Source organism: Labrus bergylta, chromosome 7, assembly GCF_963930695.1.
Source record: "Labrus bergylta chromosome 7, fLabBer1.1, whole genome shotgun sequence".
Classification (NCBI taxonomy): domain Eukaryota; kingdom Metazoa; phylum Chordata; class Actinopteri; order Labriformes; family Labridae; genus Labrus; species Labrus bergylta.
Genome location: NC_089201.1, coordinates 8266577 through 8284422, shown reverse-complemented (window position 1 = coordinate 8284422; position 17846 = coordinate 8266577). Strand labels below are relative to the sequence as shown.

At 40.7% G+C, this 17846-nt stretch overlaps 1 protein-coding gene across 1 annotated transcript in view; it reads left to right on the top strand.

Moving 5' to 3' along the window:
• b4galnt4a (beta-1,4-N-acetyl-galactosaminyl transferase 4a) overlaps positions 1–17846 on the top strand; it is a 158513-nt gene that overhangs the window by 126391 nt on the left and 14276 nt on the right. Inside the window, exon 8 of the mRNA XM_020641850.2 lies at positions 5175–5253. Coding sequence (XP_020497506.2) covers positions 5175–5253 — 79 coding nt within the window. The remainder of the gene's footprint in view (positions 1–5174; positions 5254–17846) is intronic.

Sequence of the window (17846 nt, the reverse complement as noted above, 5' to 3'; positions counted from 1 at the left end):
TGAAGCGAAGTATGGGGATGGTATAAAGAGGATTTATTGAGGCTGCAGGGGAGAGCAGCGTGATAGCTCTCTGATGGATTAGAGGAATGCATGAGAAATGGAGTGAAGAGGGGCAGCAAGGAACGCGAGAAGGAGAAAAGGGAAGTTTGTGTGTCTCCTTGGGGCCGCTCTAAACATTGATATCATTAATGTAGAGAGGAGAGCACTCGTCGGGGCACGCTCTCTTTATTTAAAGGCCACCTGTGGGTGTTGGGGAGGGAGAGAGAGAGAGAGAGAGAGGGGATGACAGTCAGATAGCATTAATGAGAAAGTGAGTTGGAAAGAGAATCAGGAAATTGCTGTGGCTAGCGGCGAGATAAGTGACAAGAAAGGAGAGAAATACGAGAAAAGGAGTGTGCCAAAAGTAGAAGTGAAGTAGTCTGCCGACCATGTCACAAATGCACCGGTTGTGTGTGTGTGTGTGTGTGTGTTTGTGTGCGTCAGTATCTGCACACTGGTCCTTAGGGTGTTTTCCAACCATGTTTTGTATATTCTTTAGACAGACCTGTTTCCTTTGAGAATCCTGTCAGTGAAGATGAAAACACACTCTCTATACGTTCACGCCAAATGAATATTTCATATTTCATATCCCACAGACTTTGGACAGCGTCTGCAAATAGTCCCCTGTCTCGTGTTATCCAGCCCAGTCAACTCCTTTTTTGTCTGCCTATCTGCGTTCGCTCCTATGAAGGGGAAGCTGGAAACAAAGACTCCAATTAGTCAGGCAATTACACTCGCGTTTTGTGTCCTCTACTCATCCTCTGAGTCACATGCTAATAGCTATTCTTTCCTCTTCCATCTCTCATTTGCCCTTTTATGTCTCTGTTTTCTCTCCTGGCTTTGGTGTTCTGTGTGAAATCTTGTCTTGTAGTGTATTTTTTTTACCCTTTCAAGATACAGAAATCATTTATAATTCCCTCTCTGTTTCTGCTGTTCATTTGCTATTTATCGCTCCTCCTTCATCTTTCTTTTCCGCCCTGTCTCTTTGTCTCTTCATCTTTTTCAACCGGAGCCCGCCTTGTCATCCATCACTGGGAGGCTGGTGTGACCAGTGGGCACATGCACACACTTACTCACACACACACACACACACACACACACACACACACACACACACACACACACACACACACACACACACCTCTTTCTTCAAACTTTAGTTTCTCTTTTTTCCCTCCAGTCTTTGAGTGTAATGCTTGTGTTTGGATGGATGGGAAATCTTGAAGCTGGAGAAGTTGTTACAAATGTGTTCCCATCACAACTCTTTATAGCAATGCAAGTTTTCCTTACATTTCCTCCTTCATCTTCATATGGACTCGGCACAAATCCCTATTATCTTCCATGTTCCCTTTGAAAATCGTTCTTTGTCACAACAAACGATGGAATCATGCGGTTAAAAAACAACTGAAATAGCTCATAGCAGACTTCTGCACACAGAAAGTCTCACAGATGTCTCAGCTCCACAGTGGAACAAAATAACTTGAACCTAAAATAAAATTGCCACTGTAATGTCATACAGAAAAACTCCAAAATGACAAAGAAAAAAGGAAATGGAAACAGCTAAACAAAAGGTGACTAGAGACTGATGTTCTGCTTTTTCTTCTCTTTTTTCATCCCCGGCTCGTAGTGTGGTATGATCTTTTAGTTTGTTCCAATCTTCCTCCGGTAGCGTTGATAGGCCTTTCTATCTTCAGCCTGTGTGTGTGTTTTCTTGCATCTTAAAACAGGTAAACAGGTTTGTATTGGCTGAGCTCTCAGTGCCGATGCTCATGCTGCTCTTCTTGTGTTGTTTTTGAAATTCTCTGAACAGTGAGGGGGGCTTGAAGAAAGTGATCCTCAAATGTTGATGGGTGTCTGTACAGTTGATTTTGGATTCTATACATGTAGCCTTCTATGTCTGACATTGTCCATCAGACGTACTCTTAAACATTGTGGCGGCAGACATCTTTCCCTCTGCTCAAACATTAGATTATCCCTCCGATGGATTCAGATTATGGACCGAAATAGACAATCTAATGAAGGATGAGGAAATGTACTGATATATCTTCATATATCCTAAAACCCAGTCATCTCTTCTCTGCCTCCTCTTCCTCTTCCTCCTGCTCTTCCTCAAGGAGGGAGGAAAAGACTGCCAAAAATACCATTATTTGCTCAGCAAGTTAAAAAGAATAGATGTGACTTGTCAACCTAAAATAGAAATTAAAAGAATTGGATGATGTAATTCTCTGTTCTTTTTAAAGTTCTCTTTGGGTTTTTTTTTCAAGCTCTTCTTTTTTGCCTTTAGTTCTCAGGATGGCATGATCTTGATTACTCAATTCCCTCACATCTCCATTTTATTAATTAAACTTTCATGATCCAATCTAATCTAATGGATCTCATTTGACTGTGTGTTGTGTGAGGTGAATGTCAAGTGCGATCTGTTTTCTGTATTTCATGAAGTATGGTCTTTGATGGCTTTATGTTTTGCATCATATGGGTAAAAGGGTGAGCAGGGTGCCATGCAGGAGCTTACAGTGCCACTTAAGTTCTCTGAATGCCGTTTCAGCAGCAGCAGCAAACGGTTGATGTTGCCTATTCATGAGAGAGTGACCTTAGCACACTGTCACTGCTCTCCTGCACCTGCCGTGATTTATTGGTCACAGAACGCTGGGCAGGCTGACGATGTGCCAGAGTTTGTGCGCGGGGCAACACGTGACCGCCCCTTCCCCTTCAGCATTTGCCCTTCGCTTTCAACTTGGTCCACCTCTTCAGGACCAAATACACATAAACACTGCAGAATAAATCCGCACTCTACTTGTAATTCAGCAGTCTTAATCCTTTCATTGTATTTTAGAATGTTGCAATGTGTTGTATAAAGAAAACTTAAAGATGTCACCTTTGGCCCCTTTAATAGACAGCTGGGACTTTTGCTTTTTTTAAAGATGTAAGTGTTCTCGTGCAGTGTGTTGAAACTCTGACTAAACACTGAGTTAAACAATTGTCAATAAAGGAGGAATCGGAGTAAGTTTTCTTCATTTACTGTCACAGATCCTTATTAACATGTTGGTGAAAACTGCAAAATAAAAACAATAAGACATTCATTGTCCCTGTAATAGCTTAAAGGTTACATTTTACATTTACGTGACACATAACTGTTACTTAAACAAACGTTTTCATAAAATAATGATCAATATACTTTCTTTAACATCTCTTTGTTCAAACAAATAACTCACAGCATTGCCTGTCCAATGATTCTCAGTGGATGGCAGTGGATTAGCTCCAGAGCATGCACAATCTGACTGAGCCTGCTGCAGGTCAAACTGAACGAATACCATAATGGCAACACAAAAGATTTAAAGATCGATGTGTTTAAACTCATTCTTACAGTATTACATCATGCGACAAGAGGATAGTTTGTATGAAACATGGAGGTAGTCTGAGTGACATCACCCGTTGGTTTCTAAAGAAGAGTCTTGAAGCCCAATGATGGGCGTTGCCATATTGGAAATGTTTTCTTAACCCAACGTTCAATCAATCTAGCATTACACAAAGAGCGGGAGTGGAGGCAGGAAAAACTCAAAAATGTGCCAACCTGTCAGTCAAATCAACCAGGCTAAACAGCATGAAAACAGATCAGTTATCACAAAGATCTGTACTGTTTTTGCCAATAAGAAAATGAGCCATTCAGACCAAAACTGTTTGGATGACCAGGATGTAAAAATGGGGATCTTAATATGGGACCTGATGGGGATTCCTTGGCCTTAATTGCCAGCCTCAGGTGAATACTCGAGTAACAGCAGTTGTGTGCACTTCCCCATTGGCTTCATTTTACACCGAAGGCTATCCCGTTGGGATAGAAGAAGCAGGGCTTGCCTGTTGTTTTTCATGATATCTGGTGTTTTTGTGGGAGTATTTGTCATTCTGAGCACAGATTGGTTTGATGAGTTTGAGTTTGTTTTTGTGTCAGGAGACAAACAGGAGGAGGGAGGAAGAAAAGAGGCTCAGAAAATCAAAACAAAGAGAGAATCTGAAGAGCAAGCTAGTATACATCTTTATGAATCGGGGGCACAATATGGATATGCAGGAGCCGAAAGACTCCAAAGTTCAGAGTGATGATCAGACTTTGCATGATATGTTACAGGTGTTCCAAAAAACAGTACAATTGTATCCTCATAAGGATGTTTTTTCTTTGGCTGTATGGCCCAGGGTTCAACAAATCGTAGAAGGTGCATGCAAAAACACATGATTTATTCATTTAACAACACTGTGTGTTTGTGTGTGTGTGATGTGAATATGTTTTCAACAACCTTGTGTGTGTTTGGAGAGCTAATGATGTGTGCAGCAGCGCTTGGTTGTCTCTCATTCAGTAACAGATGCTGGCCTATTAACCGAGATGTGTTTTTGATAAGAATAAAGCATTGCCACTGTGTGTGTGTGTGTGTGTGTGTGTGTTGGTGTGTGTGAGTGTGAGTGTGCGTCTGTGTGTGCATGTGTGTGTGTGTGTGTGTGTGTGTGTGTGTGTGTGTGTGTGTGTTGGTGTGTGTGAGTGTGAGTGTGCGTCTGTGTGTGCATGTGTGTGTGTGTGTGTGTGTGTGTGTGTGTGTGTGTGTGTGTGTGTGTGTTGGTGTGTGTGAGTGTGCGTCTGTGTGTGTGTGTGCGTCTGTGTGTGTGTGTGTGTGTGTGTGTGTGTGTGTTGGTGTGTGTGAGTGTGTGTTTGTGCGGTTGTGTGTGTCGTCTGTGCTATAGGGATAAACATGCAGCCCTTTACTCAGCCTAACCAGGAGTCCCAGAGAAATACTGGAGCCTGAGTGTAAAATGCTGATTTATGTGGAGCATCGATTTTCTTCCTACAGTCTCTGAAGGAGTGTTTTATTCAGGACCTGAGGCTGATAATATCCTGGCTTTCTGCCGTCTCTGCTGCCATCTTTGCCTTCAGCACAGAACTCTATTCTGGGCTGATTAACCAGTTTATGCTCCGGTCCAACTGGCAAATGTTTTTATGATCACTCCTTTTAGGTCACAATGTTTACCTTGTACTTCTCTGCAGTGTCATTCAATCAATACTGCTTTAGTTCTGTTGAATCAAAGTCTGTCACAGCAGCGGTCAAACATCTAACAACATCTCTCTCTCTCTCTCTTTGTCCCTCTCCACTCAGCCTGATGTCGTCCAGACAGTACTACTTTGAGATCCTTCACAAGCAGGATGACAAGGGCTCGGATCACGTGGAGGTTGGGGTAAGTGGACCCATACTGTGAAATGGTACAGTGGTTAGTGCGAGCGTCCCGTGTATGGAGGCCATAGTCCTCCAAGCGGGCGGCCCGGGTTTCGAGTCCGACCTGTGGATCTTTTCCCGCATTTCATTCACCCAAAAATAAATCTTGAAAGAAAAGAAAATGGTTATAATCAAGCAGCCGGGGATGCTGGATGGCTTTTTTTTTTTAAAAAGGATAAAACATGGATCACTTATTACAAAGAACATTTTTAAATTCTATGTTGTAAAACCATAAATTTATATTTTTTTCCCAGAGGTTTTCCGAGTCAAATCTTTGAAACATTTTTCTTATAATGGGGGGTTATTTTTTTCTCTCTGCATTTTTTTGCCCTCCCAGTCATTTCATTTTCTTCTTTAAATGCTGATGTTGGCATATGTAAATGCTCCCACCTGTCTCCAGAAAGCTTTTACCTTTGGCAGGACTATTTGCATTTCTCTTTTACTTGTATCCGGTGTTTAACACTGTCAAAGTGATGCTGAGAAATGCAAAAGGGTCTGAAGTAGAAAAATCTCCTTTACTTCGTTAGCTGAACATAACTTTGCATTTTTTTCCCCTTTTTTCCTTGGACTCATCAGACACTTTCTTTTCCCTTGCAAAGGGTTTAACATCCTCTCTCCCTTTTTCCATCTGTCATCACTCTCCTCCTCCTCAGCACTTCTTCTAAGTTTTCCTCTTTGTGCTGTACGTATCCTCCCTCACTAACTTTCTGCTGTCTCTCTGACTCTCCTCCTGCACCATTTCTCTCTTCAGTAGCTGTGCTCTGCACCTCAGGCAGAGCTCAGAGATGAGTGGAGCTTAATTTCGAGATGAAGTTTCAAACGAGAGCCCACACGCCTCATGTGAGTCTGTGCTTTGAGTGGGAGGGTGGATGATAAAAAGAGATCACTGGTGTGTGTTTGGAATGAGTCTCTTAACAAGCCCCAGGTTATCATCATCGCGGTGACCATCATCATCAGAAAAAGCTGCAGCAGTGGAGCTGCTCTCTTCTTTCATAAAACTTCAGTGGCACTTTTCACCCGCAGGGTTAATGATTTTTTTAACTTCTTTCTCAGTGAATCTTTATTCCCTGCAAACTCTGTCTGAGTGCCTCTGGCTTCTTTCCTTCACCTATATTTCTGTCTCCATGCTAGTTCTTATTAGTTTCTTCCTAAGTCTTTTTTTTAATGAACCCTCTTGTCATATTTTATTTTGCCTTTTTTTTAAGTTTCTAAAAACTATTTATCACTTCAGCACTCCTTAACCTCAGGGCACAGAGTCCTGATTTCCTCTGTTCTGTTTCTCTCTGGGCTGTTCAGTGTTGTTCATGTCAGCTAGATGAGATGAGTGTTTGACAAAGAGAGGAAGGCACAATCATGCCGTACTTACACTCAGGCCTGAAGTGTGAATCCAAAATGGTAAATCAGTTTAATCAGCTGTCGTGTTTTTTTTTTTTCACACCAGCTGTATAAAATGTACCCTTCATGGCAGGTGTCCCAATATACTGTTGCAGTGATGTTGTGGGTCCTTGGTGTGGGTGTGTTAGGAATATTCTGCTGATGATGTGCAAGTGTGACTAATAAATTACAGCCCATGACAGCCACAAAGACAAAACAAATAACTGTCCCTTTATTTGGAGAGCTTCTGCATCAGACAAACAGACTGAGGATGTGACATGATAAAGGCAGAGATGGTTCACTGTTTATCTCTGCTTTGCTGAACTGCTGGCTCTTGCTGGTTTATCTGGTACCCGTGTGGACAGTGAGGTCCTCAGGCTCGATGGTGTTGAACATTTGCAGGTGTCAACATCAACTTTCACATTATTTCAATTAGAAAACTGCTTCTCCTTCTATACTTAGATCATTTAATGTTATGTGTGCTGCAAATTATAAACGTTGACTCATCAAAACTGAGGCTAAATGTTTGTTGTTGATAGAGTATTGTAGAATATTTCTCATACAACCACCATTGAAGATAGATGGTTTTGCAATTTGGAAGCAGCCATCAACCTTGAAACAAAGCATACATTTTATATGATGTATTATAACATTATGGTTCGTAAACGGTATGGCATGAACAATCATTTGTTGTTTTTTTCGGAAACCTGATGAGTGTTAAATAGTTTCTACAGCTAAGGATTTACATAGTCAAATCTGATTGGTCAGATTTTGTCTATACAGTCTTTTTATCCCTACCCCTGTTCTGATGTACCGGGCCAATAGCATGCCACTGTGAAGATGACTGATGTTTGTTGTAGCCAATGAGATTGTGAACACAGACATGCTGCTTATCAGTCAATAACTGGTGGTGGTTTCTTCATGCATCCAGTAAGGAGATTGATTAAAAGTACAAACGGTTTTCAGAATTACAATAAAAGTATGAATAAGTTACCTGTCAGCACCTGTGTGTCTGATCAGACTTAAAGCTGTTTGTTTGTTGTTACTGACGTTGTTCCCTCCTCTAGATCTTTGCTTGTGCTGCACTTACTCTTTGAGGTTAGTTGATCAACGGGTCTGCTTAATGAATAGTTGGATATTAATACCAAGATAGGCTCATGATTTATAAACAGGTGTTTGACTCTGAGATTGGCAGTCAAATTGCACATGGGTCGACCGAGCAAGCAGCCTGTAACAGTCACTCCTGTTCCTTTTCTTACCTTCTTGTATTTTCTGATTCTGATTCTGATTCTGAACAAGGTTCTTTTGAACAATTGGACTACTTGGGGTCACCTCCAGAGTTAAGCCCAGTATTCTTTTTTTTTTTTTCTTTGCTAGGTTCGGCCACATTTTTCCCCCACGATTTTTTCCCCTACAAGGTTTTAACTTTGTGTCCCTGTGGCTTCTTGCAGGGCAGGAAGTGTAAAATAGGGTTAAACCGCAGAGTCTTCTGGCTGACAGCTGTATTTTTGAGAGTAGGAAGAAAAAGCTAATACAATAAAGTTGCAGGTCATGAAAGACAGTTAAAGCTGTATTTTTTCAGTAAGGGCGACCAATACTACATGATGTTGACAAGAGAAGCTTTTGAAATGGAGTAAAATAAGTACATTACGTAAACCTCCATTCCTGGATCATATTACATCTGCTCAGTGCCCTGCAGTAAGTTAGACCTTTACTTTCATGCATGCCTATTTCTGTTTTAAGTCTATAGGCGACACGTGTTTGTCCACAGTGAAGGCTTAAGTTGACTATTTCAGAATGACCAAATACAAATTGGGTGAAAATAAGAGAACTGCTTAAAAATAACACATATCAAAAATGTATAAAATCAACTTTGCAGGCAATTCAAGGCCTCTAAACTAATGATGTTTCTCTTTTTGGAGCTTGACAAAGACCAAAAGAACACAACAGCCAGAGAAGAAGATGAGACAGAATAAGGAGGACAAACAAACTGGAGCAGAGTTTAGAAAGAATATGTAAAGGGTGCGCGCTGGAGGCTTTTACATGAAATATTTCTTTTCTTTTTCCTTTGGTATTTCTTATTCAAATAATCAGCTTTGTTGCAGACTTTGCCAGTCATCCAGAAAACTGTTGAGATTATTATGTCAACCGGTGAATCAAGGTCATTTGGAAACCCTCCTCTCTCTCTCTCTCTCTCTCTCTCTCTCTCTCTCTCTCTCTCTCTCTCTCTCTCTCTCTCTCTCTCTCTCTCTCTCTCTATTTCACTCACTCCAACACCTCGCCCTCAGCCCACTACTCACGAGGCAATCAAAGTGGGTTTGCAGTCGAAGTAACAGTATAATGAAACGTGCAAAAGTCATGCAACAAATCAAGATAGTGTGTGGTCAGGCTCGTGTGTGTATGTGTGCGCGCTGCACTGTCACCCAAAGGCCCCAGTGTGTGATTTAGCAGCAGAATACATTTCACACCTTGACAAAAATAGCAGATTTACCGAGACCGGCCCACAACAGGGTAAGCCCAGAGCTCACATAAATCCGCAGAAGCCCAGTGCTGCACTCATTTGTTAAAGAGCAGATAGTGTGGATTCACAGCTCTTCTCTCCTCTGTGCTATACCAAGCTGTGATTGCATGGTCAAAGGTGGGCTGTTCCTCCGGGAGTGTGTTTGTTTTCTCCTGCTTGTTACAAAGAAACAAAAGGGAGTAAATATCAGATAGTACACACGTCTGGAAGTTTCCCTTTGGCAAGACAAAAAAATAAGAAAGGGAGGTCTTGTTCTCTCTGTGTTGGCTCCTTTTTTTTTTTTTTTACTCGTGAAGGAATTAGGAGGAATGGCTGCAGGAAGGCGGAACAAAAACAGAATTAGAATCAGGGAGTGACAAGTTGGGAATACACTGGCTTTCCAGAGGCGATGGAAACAACTGTTTGTATACGAACAGCAGGCCAATGAATAAGGAGATTGTTAGGACGAGTAACTAAAGCTGCACTCAGACTGAACCTTTCCATTACTGCGCCCTGCCTCAGTGTTTTTCTTCAATTAACTTCAAATAAACCTCCTTTTTAGAGTGATGACCATTTTTTTTAAAGGATTATACTGGATAAAAGAAGATTTAGCATGCACAAGTGTCATTAAGGTCTTTAAATGTCATCTGGATCTTTGTGGGTAAAAACACTGGACCTTTCCACAGGCCTTAATGGAAAACGTCTCCCGCCCGCTCTGTGACAGAATGAGAGAATGTGTTGGCCGTTAAATGATGTGATTGAGTTGAGGAGGGAGTGAGAGAAAGAGGAGAAGAAAGGCATGCCTTAATTAGTAATGGCAACTTTATGGAGAGGCCAGAGGTGTGGGATTTAAATGCCCGACTTTAATGACCCAGTTTTATCACTCCTGCCAGGCCAAACCTTAAACTGCCCCACCAATTAATACACACACCAACGTATGCACAGACACACACACACCCATCTACACTCAAACCCTGCAGACTCATGAGTGAAGTCACAAAGGCAGAACCATACACAAATGAGCACCCAGGCCCCTCAACATCTGCCTCACGCCTCCCCTTCTAAGTGTAAATCAGGAGTGGTCCCTGCGACCTGGAGCCAGCTCTTAAAGTATATGGCCTGTGTCATTTTACTTTGGCAATATTTCAGCTTTCTTTCAGTTTCTTCACCACCTCAACACCTTTTAGTGTTGGCTTTGGTTCATCCGCTCTCAGACATATGGAGTTTGTAACCTCAATCCACTTTTTTTCTGCATTTTCCCTTAACTGTTTGAATACCTTTAACCCCGCCCACTTCACAGTTTCATTTGAGATATTGTCTTATTTTCTACATTCTTGTGTATAGTCATGCACATGATACGCTTCTCTACTCGTGACTTTTATTTTTGTCACACATATTAATTACCACACTTAGATAAACTCCAAAGTACTTTTCTCTAGCAGTACTTGGTGCTTGTCTTTCTCCTCCTTTCTCATGCCAACATAAAGATACAAAGCTTCAAAATGTCTCTTCAGAAGACAATGTGGATAGTCACTGAGGCTACTCAGTTTTATGCAATCTCCACTCTTACCTCTACTGGGGGGTACTGGTCTCTGCTGGAAGGGGAGTTGCATGTTCACTTAACTTCAACAAAATGTAAAACAACATATTTTTCCTTTACCCTTCTTGGACATGTATTCAGAGGCGAAATAAACTAAGGAAGGACAAAAAGAGAAAGAAAAAAAACATAAAATATGTAAGAGCACTGCTTCAAGATGTAGGGTGCAATTGATTATTTCCACCAAACCTTCTGTATTGCAGAGCCTGTAAGAGTATTTCCTCTCTGACAGCCAAGATCGCTCAAAGCGTTTTTTCTTTCCTTTTCAATCTGTCTACACTTTGCTCTGTGTGTGATACCTGGATAAGCCCCACCCTCGGTAGGATTACGCAAGAAGAGCAGACATCGCTCAGGACAGCGACACACATAAACAACGTTCATTGTCTGTTGAAAATGAGTGCTCATAAATTACCTAAATTTTAAAAAAAAAGTATTTTGTTGCTTTCTTTTGAAGGGGCTGGCGGATGTGTTGTGGGGGTGATTGGTAGGTGAACCAATGCAGAATGAATATCCAGGCTTTTCATTGTTATGACGATGACAGAATGTCATGGATGCAAGACTTGGACATAAATTATAAGTGTTTGCATATCTCAATAAAATGCCATAGCTTAATTCTTATTCATACATCAGCTGAAAAAGAAAAAAGCATTTGGAGTAAAAGGATAAAAGCTGTCTTTAGAGATGATGTTTGTTCTTCTCTTTCTGTCCGACATGAAAACACTTTTTCTTCTCTCTAATGCAGATGTGATCCGACACTTCCCAAACAGCACTGTCCCACACTTGACATATCATTTTAACATTAAATAGGAAGCTAGTATCCTGTCACCCACACTCATTATGTTCTCATCATGCCAATTTTCATATGCTTACATTTTCTTTCATCCTGTCTTACCAAGTCTAATCTTTCAGTGACTCTCTTGTTATATATGATAAAGGATAATATTTAGATTTTTTTGTCAGCTAAAAATTGTGGCAGTAGCTCAGTCTGTTGGGACTTGAACAGGAGTGTCGCCGGTTCACTGATGATGTACCTGGTCAATACTCCCAGTTCCTTCTCAACTTTTACCATTGCTTCTGCTGCTCTCTTTCCTCACTCTCCCTCTTGAGCTTCTCTGAGTACTCTGAAGCGACTTCTTTTCTACGCTCCATCTCTACTGCTCTCAGCTCTTTGTACACCTCTCTCCTGACCTCCTTACTCCTCTCCTCTGGGGTCAGTTTCATTAAGCTTTTAACAAGCTTCCATTTCAGCAAGAAGAGAACAATTCTGTTCTGAAAACTTCTTGTGTATTCCTCCGTATTTCAGAGGGATAACTGTACCACACTTGGTTAGATTGTTTACTTCTTTCTGTTGCTTCACCGAGATCTGCTGTCTTTAGTAGAGTTTCTGCTAAACGATCTTCTCAGGCTGAAAACTGAAGCTCTCAGACTTCTGATGGAACTTCACAATCCCCATTATGAGCTAAGAGCATTCCAAATGAACAGTGTTCTCTGGAACTCCATATAAGGTCGTGTACCATATAATACTAAAGATACGTTTTAACGCAGCGAGCAGCATGGAGATATTAGTTCATGATTGTTTACTGACTTTTGTTCAAACTAAAATATCTCAGCAACCGTTGAGAATGCATTGGACCTTGATGCAGATATTAAATTTACCCTGAGAATGAAGCATATACTCCCCATAGCACATACTCAGTTTGGCCCTTTAAATATTTCTTTAATTATATAAATATGAAGAAAAAACACAAAGTGTATATACATGACAAATTCCTCAATGATCTTATTATACTCTATACATTAATGGTATGCCTTTGGTCCAGTAAGAATACTTGATTGGACCTAAATGTTGTCTAATAGCTAATAACAGTAGCAGTTTTTACAACAATTTCAGAGGATATTTGATCAATCATTTGTTGTTTTGGACTTGTTTCAGACTTTAAGACTGATAGAAAAAATAATCGTCATATGTCTTTGAATATTTATGTTTATTCTTCACTGTAAGCCCCATTGCTGTCAGTTAGTTTGGTCTTTTTGAAGTCTTTTTTTCATTTACAGATTGTTTAATCCGTAGTGTTTCTTTTAAAGGAACAATGTGCTACATTTAATACATAAATACAGCAGAAATCAAGTATCCTATGTAAATGTCTCTCTGAGTCTTGACTGTCTACAATGAGTGAGAAGCGTGAGTCCCTCCAGCTGTACTGTTGTCATAGCCATGTTAACTTCATTATTTCATGGTGCTAGATCAGTCAGTTCTGGGTTATACCTTTCTCCCCTGTGTTGATCAAAGTGTCTGCATGTCTTTGTCACACGTTTGATTCTTGTGGCTGCAGAGTAAACACATGGGATTTCAAGAGGAGTGCTGAGACAGTCTGTCATGTAAGTTTGACTTGATCTGAATCTCGTGAGAGTGTTAGTGTGACTAGTTTCCCCTCAGAGAGCACACAGGGCATCGATGTAGACACACAGAGTACCATGGACCAGTAATTGCTATGGATATTGGGCTCATTTGTCTTTTTCAAGCGTCTGGTCTGAGACACTTTGGCTAATGTTTAATTCAACATAGAAAATCAAACAGCCCGTCTCGGTTTCCACCTCCTCATCCCTCTTTGAATATTGTTGCTTCGTCCCTCAGGAAAGACCCGATATGACGGGGAAAACAAGCCACCGATTTCATGTCAGTGTGACGGAGAATGGAGAGTGGCATTTATCACAAAGCATATGAGTGTGTCGTTTTGTCTGGCTGTCAATGAAAATAAGAATACAATCAGTCTGCACCTTTATGTCCTTGTTTTCCCGCTGTAGTTTTTGGTTATAGCTTTTTCTCATCAGGCGCTTTGTCCGCTCTGCTTTCCTGTCAACTTTCATTACGCAAAGGTTCTACGACGGTATCCGCAAAGCATCAAAACACCAGCAGTCTGTTTCTGTGCTCTGTTGGAGGGGTATCTGCTCACAGTCTGTCAGGAGTTTCTCCTTGATGCACCTGTCAGTGTGCAGAACCGTAGCTCCATGCTAAAGACTTTCCATTCCTGGCGATGTTCAAAATTCACACTTTGCTTCTCTTCTCACCAAAACTGTCATAACTTTTATTGTATCCCATCAGTAAATGGAACTTTTTCTTGTCATCCCCTGTCATCTCACACATGTACAGTACATCTATTATTGAGAAAGACATGTATTAATACTTAAAATAAATGTCTTAAACACTGATTTAAAGGGCCAACTTTATCAAACACAGCATGTCTGGTACAATTTCATTACTAAAAAGCCCAAAATCCACCAGAGCAAGTGCAGTGAAGGATCTTTTGTAGTAAGTCTAGTTATCGAGGTGTGTTCCAGCTTCGTCAAAGTTCAATTAAGTGAATTTAAACTATAGTCTTTGTTCAGATATAACTTTTTAGCAGCAGTATTTCTGAATAGATTTATTGACATAATCACACATTTACAAACCAGGAAAATTACGCAAAAGTGAAGCTCATATCTTTAACTGCTGAAGGGCTCAACCACTCAGACCTCTTTGCTATGGGTCGAGGCTCCTGGTGAGCTGGTCAGTGTTCACGGTTGCTGTTTGTTGAGGCAAATTGGCTTTACCATCAGAAGCAACAAACAGCACCTAGTCATTCAAAGCACACTGCTGGAACAGCCTTTGTCTTCATCTTCCATGGAAAAGATTCAGTGGGTGGTGTATTTGACTGTTTAAAAACAGCACTATGGCGATAATTGTCATAAAAACAAAAACCTGACCTATGTGTTCAGGACAAGATCAGCAAAGTGATGAATGCTACCACTTTTCTACAGCACCAAAATGGGCACACACTTATAGTTCCCCACAAGAACATTAAAGCAAATATTTGCTTGGTTACAAATACAACATAGTTTGCAGTTTTTTTCTGGTTCCACTCTTCATGCTAGGCTAAGCTAAACCAGCCAAAGTAGGTAGCTTAGTGTTTAACCAACAGACAAGGAAGTGCCATTGATCTTGTCATCTTACCCTTTGTAGGAAAGTGAATGAGCACACTTTTCTATATGTTATATGCTGGTTATCCAAATAGTTAATATAAAAACTCAGAACATCTTCAACACATTCCTGTATTAGATCACACTTAGTATTGCTATGTAAAATGTGTTGCTACATATAGTCTGTTTCGATTTAGTACATTTTTAGGGCACGGTCACACTGGTCATCGCGAGTCCGCGCGGGTCCACCCGCACATCGGAGAACAACACAGAGAACATGACAGCTACTTTGTGGCTTACATTGTGTCATGTTAGTCAGATACAACCATGAAACTCTGGATTTCTCCATAATGAAGGTTGTCAGCGTTGTTTACTGTACTGTGTAAATGACAATAGAACAACAAGAGCTTCTTTCAATTCAACTTCACTCAACAAAGAGACAAAGACACCAACACTCAAAGGATTTCAATACACACTCTCATTAGCACTTGCAGTGACTCTCACATTCTCACTTTGCCTTTTGTGCACCACAACAACAGGACACCATTTTTGGAGTGTTAGCAACCTGTCCTTCTTAATGAAGTCACTGTTTCTGTGGTTAAAAGGTCTTCTGGCAATATATACACAGGTCAATGGAAGCACTTGAGCTGTCTTTGACCTTCCAATCAGACTCCAAATAAGTGGCAGACAGAGTCATGGGTGAAGGGACGTTTATAATGCCAATTTATTGTCCTAGAAATAATGAGGTCTCTGTGTCCATGTCTCTAACCTAAGTGACAACCTCCATCTCTTTGTTAGTTGGTCACTTGTTTGGAAGTAGACTTCATTGCATTACATGTAAACTTTTCTACTGTTACATTGACAGATATCAAACACAATGTATGTTTGAGGCGGATTAAAATTAGGCTTTTTTGGAATTGAGGAAATTGGTGACTCTTGTTTTGACTCCTTTCTCCTCTCTTCCTCCATCCACTCTTTACATCATATTAATAACTCTAAGTGGTCAACAACAACAGCAACAACTAGCCTTACAGTAAAATCTACCACATTTTTGTCCTTGATAAAACCCTTTTCTCAACATGACTTGTCTCACACCTCAAAATGGACAATAATTGCTGTTCCCACCTAGGATTGTAGATCAAACATCATTATAAGGCGAAGGTGTATTGTTATTCATCTTTCAATAAATTCATGAAAAGACCCCAAATGAGTCTTTCTCTAAAAACTACTATTCTTTTTATGTCTCTTAGCTCAACCCCCCTCAAGTCCTACTCAAGATTTTAAAAGTTTGGTCACATAAACATATTTCAATCTTTAAACACCTGGACTGAAATTTAGCAAGCATTACTCCAAAAGTAAGTAAAAACATCATTCAGTGAGGACTCTTTTCAGCTGTGGATTGCAACACAATTTGCACTTTATGGGTTTTAACAGGTGCAAGATAGTGCAATCAAAAGCAACTATAAAGGTTTTCTTATCTGAAGATATTGAGTTTCTAAACGATGAATTGCCTTGCATGTATGTGTTTTTTATAGTTTTGGTGCAACAACGATGGTCTATTACAGAAATGTTGTCACAAATGTGTTAGTTTATGACCATGCAGCTCATTCAACCTACCCCTTATAAACAAAGGAAACCCCTTAGCAAACAGCAATATAGTGGTCCCAGTCTCTTTTTTTTTGTCTTTTTCCCTCAGGCAGGTGTCTTTAGGGTGGCTGTGGCTCAGCTGGTTGAGTTGGTCAACCGGAAGGTTGAGGGGTTCGATCCCCAGCTCCTGCAGCCACATGTCCGATGTGTCCTTTGGACACAAGACACTTAACCCCAAGTTGCTCCCACTGCTTTGTCTGCGATGTATGTATGTGGGTGAATGGGATTAATTATACTTCTGATTGCCACTTTACATAGCATACTCTGGCATCAGTGTGAATGTGTGAATGGGTTGATGTGACCTGTGATGTGAACGCTCTTTGAGTTAGAAAAGCACTGTATAAACCCAAGTCTATTTACCATTGACTTGGGCTTGTGTTCTTCTGTCTTGTTCATCTTTACCCTTTGCCAGTGACTTTAAAGACACAGTGCCAACATGGGAAAACAGAAAGCAGGGTATGCAGTGAGCCTCTCTGTCTCTACTCCACAAACGGACATAGACTAACAGCTCGACAGCCCTTATCCATTTGTAGCTGTGTAATCATCTTTCCTCAAGTCAAGTCAAGTTTAATAAAGCTGCGGCTGTGGCTCCGTTGGTAGAGTCGTCACCTCTCAACCGGAAGGTCGATCCCCAGCTGAGCAACATGTCCGATGTGTCCTTGGGCAAGACACTTAACCCCGCAGTGCTCCCGCTGCTTCGGTGGCGGTGTATAAATGGATTGGTGTTGTACTTACTCTCTGATGTACGTTGCTTTGGATAAAAGCGTCTGCTAAGTGAATTGTAACATTGTAACATATAGCACTCAATTGTGCTTAAAAGAAACATCTGACAGTATACAATATACATGATAACATACACTACGCAGAACAATATACTTATGCAAAACAATAAAACCGCAACATATAGAAAGATTGTTATCACCTTGTTTAAAAGTCTATGGTTTATTTGGTTTATTTGGAAGGTTCAGTAATGAAGCAAGCCACAGATTAAAGTGAGTAGGTTAAGAAGATACATGCAAAAAAAACATATTCCCTGGAAATTGTAGGACTCTGTAAAAACTTAATAGTATTGTTTACACTCTGTTGATCTCATCTGACCTTAAATCTGAATTGAATTTAACATAAAGAAGGAAAGGTCAAATAGTTTCATTATGTCGCTGCCTCTTACGTGTCGCACGAACAAAATAACTTCATACCCATAGTGCCTGAGGCTTTGGAGCAGCAGATTGAATTAAAGGAAACAAACACAACAGCGGCCAGCTCTCTGTGAACCAATAAACTCCTAATCATTGCAGAGCAAAAATAACCTGTGCCTGATGGAACCAGAGGCAAGCTACCTGTGTGTGTGTGTGTGTGTGTGTGTGTGTGTGTGTGTGTGTGTGTGTGTGTGTGTGTGTGTGTGTGTGTGTGTGTGTGTGTGTGTGTGTTGTGTGTATGTATGTGTGAACCTGAATGAAATCACTGTTTGTGTGTCACTCCA